Source organism: Lampetra planeri, chromosome 31 (genome assembly GCF_965212315.1).
Source record: "Lampetra planeri chromosome 31, kcLamPlan1.2.h2, whole genome shotgun sequence".
Classification (NCBI taxonomy): Eukaryota; Metazoa; Chordata; class Hyperoartia; order Petromyzontiformes; family Petromyzontidae; genus Lampetra; species Lampetra planeri.
Window position 1 is genome coordinate 1,710,240 of NC_136137.1, and position 10,882 is coordinate 1,721,121.

General features: G+C 50.9%; 1 protein-coding gene across 1 annotated transcript; it reads right to left on the reverse strand.

Moving 5' to 3' along the window:
- Positions 1–1,747: 1,747 nt before the first annotated feature.
- On the reverse strand, positions 1,748–8,426 carry LOC144729018 (transcription factor Sp9-like). Its single transcript, XM_078608850.1, has 2 exons — positions 7,603–8,426; positions 1,748–7,428 (listed from the first exon to the last, which is right to left on the reverse strand). The coding sequence occupies exons 1-2, from the start codon at positions 8,275–8,277 to the stop codon at positions 6,493–6,495; spliced, it is 1,611 nt and encodes a 536-aa protein (XP_078464976.1). The 5' UTR covers positions 8,278–8,426; the 3' UTR covers positions 1,748–6,492.
- Between the last annotated feature and the right edge of the window lie 2,456 nt (positions 8,427–10,882).

The window sequence follows — 10,882 nt, forward strand, 5'->3', positions numbered from 1 at the left end:
TTGGCCGACCCCTGGCTGGCCTGGCGGCACCCGCGGACTTGCGAGCGCATTCGAGTCCACACGGATCCAAGCTGTGTCCCACCGCCTTCACCTGCGCCTCCGATGGCACCCCATGGGGCAGAGGTCGCAAACGGGTTTTGATTCCTTACCCGTACCCGTACCCGGCCGCACCAGGGTCGCAAACGGGTACCCATACCCGTACCCGGCCGGGTACGGGTAGCCGGGTATCGGGTAGGGTACGGGTATCGGGTACCCGGTTGCGACCTCTGCCGTGGGGTGATCATCATGAACGTCGTGACCGCATTCACCCACGGGTTGAACCTCAACACTGCCTCTGAGGCTAACGCGAACCCAAATCACAAACTAACAACGTTGCATTCAATGTATTATGATTATATTTAAATTAGAATTATGTTTTGTTTTTTACTCAACTAAATTTCACGTTTGTTGGGTGGTGGTGGTGTACGAGATGGTGGTGGTGCTGGGAGCGGTGGTGCAGTGGTTGGCGCGCTGCGCTATGAACCCGGCGACCCGAGTTCGGTGCCCGCTAACGACAAATAGCAGTGACGATTATCTGAACCGGTCCTGGGCCTCCCCTAGATCGACTCAGCCTCAAATGAGAACCTGGTGCAGTACGTAAACATCAACATTAGGGAGACAAAGGCAGCCAGCGTGGTGCTGGCCACCCCACCCCCTCATGTGCCGTACCGGCCTTCATATGGTGCTTGATGGTGCTTGCCCCATCAGTCTGTAAAAGCTATACGGGGGATCTTTGTCTTTGTCGGGTGGAGAGGGTAAAGGTTGCGTAAGGGTGGTGGTGTGCGTGGTTGTGTTTGGTGTTTGGTGACGGTATCGGAGGGCGTAGGGCGGTGAATGTAGGAGGTGGTTGTGGGTGGTTGTGTGTAGTGTGCGGATGGTTGTGGGTGGTTGTGTGTGGTTGTGGATGATTGTGTGGTTGTGGGTGGTGGTGGTCTGTTTTTACGTGTGCCACCGTGTGCTCGAGTAGCAGTGTCAGTGTGTGAGTGTGTTCTCGTGTCAATGCGTCTTGCAGTGTCAAGTGTGTTAGAGGAGGCTACACTCTCAAGTCTATCTAAGTGTACAAGTGTCAGTGTGTTTGTATATCTGTCTATATATACAAACACGTCTATATATTCAACTCTCTATATAGAGTTTTGTATATATATTGTGGAAGTTCGTGTATGAGTGGTTACATCTATGAGTGCCGTTCGTGTGTTAAAGCGGTAATGTGTAATATCCAGAGTGGGCTGTTTTGAGTGCGGTCGATTTTTCTCGCTAGAAGCGTCGATTGGGCAACGTTCGTGCCGAATTTGAGCTGTCTAGCACGTCAAAGACACCATTATAGTTTACATCGGCAACTTCTTAGTTCACTCAGCTGTCTGTACATTACAGCTGTCTATAATTACATAAGCACGTGTTGTATGCTCCATATCGTCCGGATTATAAGACGCACAATTTACCCTTTAAATTAAAGCAAAAGTTGGGGGTGCGTCTTCTAATCCGGTAGCTGCGTGTTGGTGTATGCGTGACTCTACTATTATATGTTTAACTTTATTGACACCGGGCACATAGTTCTGGGCGCGTATTATTTTCAGGAGCGTCTTATTAACCAGATAAGAGGGTCCATGCATTGACAGTATCACAATACTCTAATATGTAATTGCCATGAATTGACATATGACACGATTGCATCAACACACACACACACAAAGCAATTGCAAAATACACATTGGACCTTAAGAAAAAAAAGTATATTTTAATCCAGCCAGATTTGCCGATACACATGCGATAACGGTCATAGATAATATATATTAAACTAAATCAGAGAAACAGTCCCTATTGAATCCTTTATATATAAGTTCATATACTGCATTTATATAGTACAAGATAGCGGGGCGGGTTCAAACCATGATATAGTATACATAATACATAGCAAAGTGCATTACTATAATGAACACCACTCTATATTACAGCGCTCCTGTACATAGTCGATGCTGTGTAATTGGGATGAGTTTCAGATTGTTAAAAATTCGTTGTTTCTTTTTACAAAAATGTCAGATAATTTACAGTTTGTAAATCATTGAAGGTATCTTCGACGCTAACAAAAGTGATGTCACCCGATGCCAAGTGGAATATTACGTGATGCCCATTTCCCGTGACGTCGTCCTTTCGGATACATCCGATAGGGAAAAGTGTTTTTCGGATCATCTGAAATTTCGTACCAAGGCCTGTTTTTCGGATCGATGGGAAAATCGCGGACACATTTCTACAGTTTATAGACATCCATAATATGTTTAAAAAACAGCACTCGAGCCGTATAGAATTAATAACTGCATGTATAGACTGTATCATAATATATTAGAAAAAAAAGTTTTGCTGGCTGACTTTCTGGATTCCTGCCTGCCTGGCTGGCACGCACGTGCGCGAGTAATGGCGTCACTGGGCACACTTGCGTGATGACGTCACACACATCCCACATCGTTGATTCTGGTTTATGCGTGCTGACGTCACACCCTGCTTCCCTGCACCCTGCCGTGTATCCCGCGCAAATGCGATCGAGGAGGGAGATGGAGGAGGGGAGGTTCTATTCTATTCTTGCGTATGATGGCAATATGTTCAGCAGCTAAATGCCAATGTCGAGGGCTGCTCGCCACGACTTGGGGGCTTTGTGAGAGAGTTCACGTCTTGTTGCTGTTCCTCCTGCGTTCAATGAGCGCAGACTGCAGTGGTACGTAGGTCAGGTTTCTGGCCACGATTATAACCCATAGATATATTTCAGTGGGGTCACAGCGAACTGGCTAACCACGGAACGAAGCCCCGCGCGCTATGAGATGGGAGGTGGGGGAGGGAGATAGCGGGGGGAGGAAGAGATGGAGGGGCTGGGAGAGACTTAAAAGGGCGTCAGAATGAGAGGAATGATCGAGAGCAAAACGGAAAGAGGAGAGCGAGGAGGGAACGCAACGAACAGTGGGAGGGCGAGGAGGAGTAGGGAGAGGCGAGAGAGATTGCGACGGGAAAAGGGAGAGGTGGGAACAAGGAGAGCGACTGTGGGAGGTGAGAGAGAGTTAGAGACAGGGAGAGAGACGGGGCGGGGAGGGAAGTGGGTGAAATACATGGGAGGGAGGAGAGAAATATTGCGGTGGAGAGAGGTTGAAGAGCGGACAGAGGAATAGAGAGACAGAGACAAATCGAGAACTCGACATATATTGCGATGTACAGTACAGAGAAGGCAAGAGAAAGGTGGAAACAGGTGGCTCTGTTTAAGGTTACAAGTTTTGCTGGCTGGGAGGAACGAACGGTCACGTCCAAAGGACGTGCGTTTTGCTCGTGTATAAAACAGCGCGTGTATCAATAACACGGAGATAAATATTACACCTCAAATGCAACTCAATAATTTCAGAGCAAAATTTTGACTTAAAACTTTCGTGACTGCAGGAATTCATATTATTTGTTTTTTTTCGGTAAAGTCACGTAGATAAAACAAAACAAAGTCAATAAAAATTATAAAATACAAACCACAACGTTTCTTTCGCAACATAAGCGGTCGTCATCCTGATGTTTTTATTGTTTTTTTAATTATTTTTCTTCTATCTACGTCACTTTACCGAAAGAACCAAAGAGGACGAATTTCAGAGGTTTTGTCAACCCACTGCTGGAGGATTGTTTGATTGTACTTCGCCACGCTAGTCAGTGGCGGGTTAGTGGAGTTGGGGGCTCTGGAGCGGTTCAGATTCCACTCGCCACTGACGTTCCCCGTGGCCAGGAATCAAACTCAGGTGGCCTGGGTTAACAGTGACTAACACGCAATGAAAACCCGGTTCGCTGAAGGTACAAGCTTTGATGTTGTGTCGATGAGAAGGCGGTAAAAACCATCGACGCACTGGTTAGACATCAACTACAAGTTTTGCTTTTACAGACCCTGTTTTCATGAAGATTATTTTCAAAAAAGTACCTCCCAATGCTGCTTGATCTCGTCTTATTGTAAATAATTCAATAATGTCGTTGAACAAGGATTATGTCGATGATGTTAGGTTAACGAAGAAGATCGTCAGCCGAAACGTCTAATTATCTTTACATCTTAGTGACAGAAAAAAAGATGCGTTCTATCTGTTGCAGATGGTCAATTCATGGCACGTGGGTTTATTTTAATATTTCGTTGCGTTCAATCCCAATTTCCACCGGCGATTCTCAGCGCGTGTTGACCAGAGACGTCCCAGTATCCATAGCAACGTTGGACCAACATTGGCACGTGGTTCCATCCATTGGCCCGACGCGGCCCCAACACTCCATGTTTACCGGGTTGGCTTTTGTGGCCTCGGTAACTTCAGTTGCCTGCTTGGGAGGGGGGAGGGGGAGGACAGGGTGGTTGGTGGGGGGGGCTATAGAGTTGCCAACTCTGACTGAAGCTAATCCGAAATATACATTCATGTCTTTTTTCTTAAAATATCCCGTTCAAATGCCACGGTTTGCTTTCAATGGTCACCGGGTGACATCGATGCCAATTCCGGTAGAACCTCAGGGTGCAGGTCACCTCACTAAGTGGGTTCCGAACCACTGCTTCGAGCGTTGTCTTGCGGCCACAAGAGTGTGCACGCACGCGTGCACTTGGCGACGAAGACGGCGACGTGACGGCGGCAAGCGAGGGGAGCGCTGCCGAGCAGGAGGCCCCGGGGCCGGCCCAGGACCTAGATGCTGCTGGCGGGACTCTGCCGCTCGGCTGGCCTGGGAACGCGTGTTTAGTAGTGTAGTTTATAGTGTATAGTAGTGTAGTTTATAGTGTAGTGTATAGTAGTTTATAGTGTAGTGTATAGTAGTGTAGTTTATAGTGTAGTGTATAGTAGTGTATAGGAGTGTAGTTTATAGTGTAGTATATAGTAGTGTAGTTTATAGTGTAGTGTATATTAGTGTATAGTAGTTGAGTGTATTGTGTGGTGTTTAGTAGTGGAGTTTATAGTGTATAGTAGTGGAGTTTATAGTGTAGTGTATAGTAGTGTAGTTTATAGTGTAGTGTATAGTAGTGGAGTGTATAGTGTAGTGTATAGTAGTGTAGTGGAAAGTGTATCGTCGTGTATAGTGTAGTGTATAGTGTAGTGTATAGTAGTGTATAGTAGTGGAGTGTATAGTGTAGTGTATAGTAGTGGAGTGTATAGTGTAGTGTATAATAGTTTAGAGTGTAGTGTATAGTGTAGTGTAGTGTATAGCAGAGGTGTGGACTCGAGTCATGTGACTTGGACTCGAGTCAGACTCGAGTCATGAATTTGATGACTTGCGACTCGACTTGGACTTGCATAACAATGACTTTGTCCCACCTATGAGATGTGGACTCGAGTCATGTGACTTGGACTCGAGTCAGACTCGAGTCATGAATTTGATGACTTGCGACTCGACTTGGACTTGCATAACAATGACTTTGTCCCACCTCTGGTGTATAGTGTAGTATATAGTGTAGTGTATAGTGTAGTCGTGCTGAAGTCTGTGGCCAGGGGACAGGGAGCTTTTGTACCGCCACGACTCAACACGCCGCCGCTGCCGCATCTCTCAGCAGGACGAGCGGACTGGGAAACGAACCAAGTCGAAGCGAGCAGCGAGCACACGAGATGAATGGAAACGGATTCACGTTGATCGGTGGCTGCTGCTGCTGCCTTGAGGCTAATTGGAAGCGCTGCGGATGGCTTTGGGCGGGGGCGGCGGGTGGCAGTGGGAAGCGACTTTGTCTGCGGCAACTCAAATCGACGGTCGTGTTGAGATAATGCGAGAGCTGAATTACCGAGCGAGGACTTCTGAACTCGCCAAACTACACGAGACGGGGACGCGTTATACGGCTACTTACAGGAATGCAAATTTCGGAACAGTATACACATTACAGTATACAGTATATATATACACACACCATAACAACGTTGTCTGCACGTGCGATCATTGCTACAGTTGTACTCGAATGTTCATATAAACGATGGCGACTATGGTGATGATGATAACCCTAATTAATAGTATGTCTGTACGCACGTAAAACATATTGATGAGGATAATGAAATATCATTACGTTCATCAAGTCGTCACGGAATCATTGTAATTTCACTTAGAAATTGCGATTATTTTAATGGTGAATTATTACTTGAAACACGTGTATAATTTACCTATCACAAACGATGATGTGAGAATGGCGATCATCATTAAACACAATCGTCACCGCCGTTTATAACAAACAAAAAAACCCCGAATACATGAGCAATGCCCCACTCGCTGTAGCCACGTGCAAGTGGAGACACTGCAGATACAACAACATTAATGCGACGTCCGGCACCATAGCCGCTCCTCGCCATCATCATCATCATCACCACCGTTTATATAAAGTAACATTAACAGTCCGTCACTTCTCGTACCGTCTGTGTATACATTCAATATACACGATGCTTCAGTGCGAACTTCCATCATCCTCATCACCCTTCTCCACCACCTCCATCATCATCATCATCAGCGCTCATCCCTGCCGCTCCCGGATCCCCCGTGACGCCCCATCACAGCGGCACACTTCGCGGTCCGTCCCTCGCTCGCCAGGGGCTCTGCGGGCGATCCCGGGGTGTTGCAGTTACTGTTCTCCGTGTCGCTCTCACTGCTCTTCCTGCCTCCTCCCCCTCCTCCTCCGGCTCCTCCTCCTCCTCCCGTGGCGCTGTGCGTCTTCACGTGCTTGCTCAGGTGGTCGCTGCGCATGAACCTCTTGTGGCACACGGGGCACGCGAAGCGCTTCTCGCCCGTGTGCGTGCGAAGGTGCCGCTGCAGCTCGTCCGAGCGCGTGAAGCGCTTCCCGCAGAAGAGCCAGTTGCACACGAAGGGCCGCTCGCCCGTGTGCCAGCGCAGGTGCGCCTTGAGGTGCGACGTCTTGCCGTACACCTTGCCGCAGCCCGGGATGTGGCAGTTGTGGAGGCCCTTGCGGCGCAGGCTGGCGCCCGCCGGCCCCAGGCGCTCCGCCTCCTGGCAGTTGGGGCAGTCGCAGGTGGCGCGACCGGCGAAGCGGCGACTCGAGCCGCGGGACGACGACGAGTGCGACGAGTGCGAGGCGGAGGACGACGACGACGAGGAGGAGGAGGGGTGGTGCGACGAGGGACCGGCGCCCGCCAGCCCCCCCGCGCCGTGCGCCATGAGCGACGCGGCCATGGCCGAGGAGGGCTCCGCGTACGGAGGCAGCTGCATGGCCTTGAACCCGTCCTGCGTCTGCGCCAGGAGGTGCTGCCCGGCTGACAGCAGGTGCGGGGACGCCGTCGCCCCGAACGCGGACGGGCCGAGCGAGAAGTCGCTCGCGTAGCCGTTGAGCGGCATGTTGTGGGACACCTCGAGCCAACCTCCCGGCGCGCCGGGGTGCACGTCCCACCAGCACGCCGACGCGCCGCCCGCGCCTCCTCCTCCACCTCCTCCTCCTCCGCCCCCTCCTCCTCCTCCGGCCGCCGCCGCGGCCGCAGCGGCGGCCGCTGCAGCAGCGGCCGCCGCCGCGGCCGCTCCGCCCCCGGCGGCTCCGCCACCGCCGCCTCCTCCGCCCGCGGCAGCGGCCGCGGCGGCCGCGGCCACCACCACCTCGCTGGCGATGGCGGCCGCGTGGTGGTGGTGATGGTGGTGATGGTGGTGGTGAGGGTGGTGGTGGTGGGGGTGGTGCGGGCCGTGGTGGCCCGGCTTGAACCACGACTCGTAGGGGTGCGCGTGCATGCGCGGGTACATGCTCGGGAGACTCTCGGGCACTTTGGAGACGAACGCGGACTGCGGTGGCGGCTCGTTCGCCGACGAGGAGGACGACGACGAAGACGACGACGAGGAGGAGGACGCGGAGGACGCGGAGGAGGTGGACGCGGACGAGGTGCAGGGCGCGTGGAAGAGCGAGTAGTCCCCGTGGGAAGACGAGGAGGAGGAGGAGCCGGGGTTGGCGAGCGAGAACGCGCTGAGCTGCGTGTACGCGTACGGGTCGTTGCCACCGCCGCCCCCGCTGCTGCTGCCCACGCCGTTACTGCTGCCGCTGCTGCTGCCGTGGCAGCTGCCACCGCTGCTGCTGTGGCAGCTGACGGTGCCGCTGCTGCTGCTGCCGCCGCCGCTGCTCAGCATCATGCCCCGAGCGAGCCCCCCGCACGCGTTGGCCGAGGAGGCGGCGAATGCCGGCGGCCGTCGCCAGGGGTGGAAGCCGGCCCTGGCGACGAGCGGGGAGGTGCAGTGGTCGGCCAGGGCCGTGGGTCTCGCCGAGGCCCCGCCGATCTTGTTGCACGTGGCGGCCAGCATGGCCAGAGGTGTGGAGCCAAAGCGAGGCTCGTCCTGAGAAGAGCGGCAGGGGGGAGAGACGGGGGTGGAGGGAGATGAGTGGGTGGCTGGGTGGGTGGGCGGAGTGCGTGAAGGGAGTATTCGTTGTCGTTGCGATCGTTTGTCGTTACGAGTATTGAATCGCGAGTTTTGTCGAGGTTATTCTTGTGATTATTATAATAATCGTCGTACTAGTCATTGTTATCCTTTACGAATGTCATGGGATGCTATGAGCATGATTGACGCTATATAAAACGAAAGTATTATTTGTACGATCTTAAGTATTAAAAAAACGATTATAAACGGATCGTCGTCATCATGGTGAGATGTTAAAAGTATAAAAATTACTACGTTATCAAGTTGTCTTGATCATCGTTAATTTAGAATTAATGAAAGCAAAGATGATGCAATCGTAATCATCATCATTGTTTTCATCGTAATCAAGAACATTAAACTATCACACATGTTCATACGCATTAAATCATTCCTATAAGAATACATCTGCAATCATATACATAACATTTATAGACTCATAGTCGTCGTAACTATGAGCATGAGTATACTAAACAATCAAGTCATCATTCATCTAAAAACTATCATCACGTGTCTACAAAAGTGTAACATAACTAACGTGCTATCATCATGCGCATGCAAATCACAGATCGTCGTATTTCTTCTGTTCAACTTCTCTCGGCGATTTATAGCAATTGCATCAAGTTATTAGTACATCATCCTTGTCAGTATCATCTCCAATAAAGATTGTATTCGCGTTAACGTCTTATAACCATAGCAACGGCTGTCGTTTTAAAATCACTGCCTGATTAAAAACACGATCCTCATTCATGGTGATGCTATGGACGCCGTCATCGTCATCATCATCAGCAGCAGCGTTCAGACCCACTTGCTCGATTTCCGCGGCGTTCGAGACGTTGCTACGTTTATTTCTATCCGTCCAATTTCTGGCGAAAACGCAAAAAAACTACAAAACGAAACACATTTATTACATTTTACCAGGTAAGGCCCACTCAGCTATGAAGCTCCTTTTCAGAAGCGATCTGGCCACAAATGACAGCTCAACGAAGTGGCTTATGGACATTTTTAGCAGCCCAATACTCAAAGCGCACGTTGTTTCTAAATGTTCAGGGGAAAACCGAAGGACCCGGGGAAAAATCCACGCGACCACGGGGAGAACATGCACACTTCGAATATACAGCAGCAGGCGTCATGGTCGGGTTGGAACCCACGACCTCCTGTAGACCAGGCGAGGTAGTTAACATCTCATGGCTACCGTGACGCTCACGGTCTACCAACAATGCCCCTAAAATCGCAGATGCGATGCTGTCAACGTCGGCGCGTGCATCTTTCGCTCGGTGCGTAACCCGACCGAAGACCAATCAACGTCTGTGCACATTAATAATACGGAATTATATTTTTTGTAAGAAACTAATTTTATATTTTTTTGTAATAAAAAAAATTTGATTCAACTGATGCTATTTCTATGCGTATACTCAGACATGTGTGTGTGTGCCACCTTTCAGAGTTCTCGCCCTTCTACACCACGTGATTCCCATCCGTCACTCAGTGTCGATGGTCGATATGTATTACACGTTCCACACAGACACTTAGCAACTCATACAGATTGCTCGTGTTGGGGGGGGGGGGAGACGGTGATTGATGGAAAGACGATGGGTGTAGATACCATCGTGTAATGTACAATGCGTTATCAATCCACTGCTGGATGAAAGCCTCCTGCACGCCGTGTCGGTCCTGGCGGTTGTGTTTGACCATACTTCACCACGCTGGCGAGTACGAGATTGTGAATATTTGGGGAAGGAGGCGTGAACTGAACCAGATGCGACTCGCCACTGACGATAGCCGTGGACGCGAATTAATCCCAGGTCCGCCGTGATCTCAGCGCCTCGCGACGCTAACCACTGCGCCACCGCTCCAACCCTCCGCGCCGCTCTTGCGCGTTAGCGACGCTAATTGGTGTTTGCGTGCAAACATCTGCGTGCCAATTATTGTCGTATTATTGTGATTGTCTTTGCGACACTTTGGCAAAGGCTCCTCCTCTGTCTCGGGCCGGTGGGGACCATTTCGCTGTGACGAGAGCCCCCGGTAGCCTCCCCCCACACCCCCCCCCCCCCCCACCATTGTCTCGCCTAATTGAGCAATAACAGAATCATCAAGGCGCGCTCCACATCTGGCCACGGCGGTGGCGCTCACCCTGAGACCCCCCCCCCCCCCGTCCCACCATAGCGCCGAGCGCGCAATATTCCCCGGAGCGTTAAACGTCAAAATTGTTTAGCCCCCCCCCCTGCCCCCCCCCATTTTAAACAAGGATTATTACTTCTCGTGAATTAGGGGGAATCATTTCTCACGTCGTATTTTGCGAGTCGTTGTGTGTCGATTGGAGTGGGTGGCACGCGGAAGAGATCACGCTTTAATGCGTGCAGCGACATGTGTACAATACTGGATGTGGTGTGCCGGAGGAGGAAATTTATCGTCCCGGGTATTCGACCCGGACAGATCCGATTTGTATTAAACCCTGGGAACTTGTCATCATCGCAAGCTCGATGCACGTGTT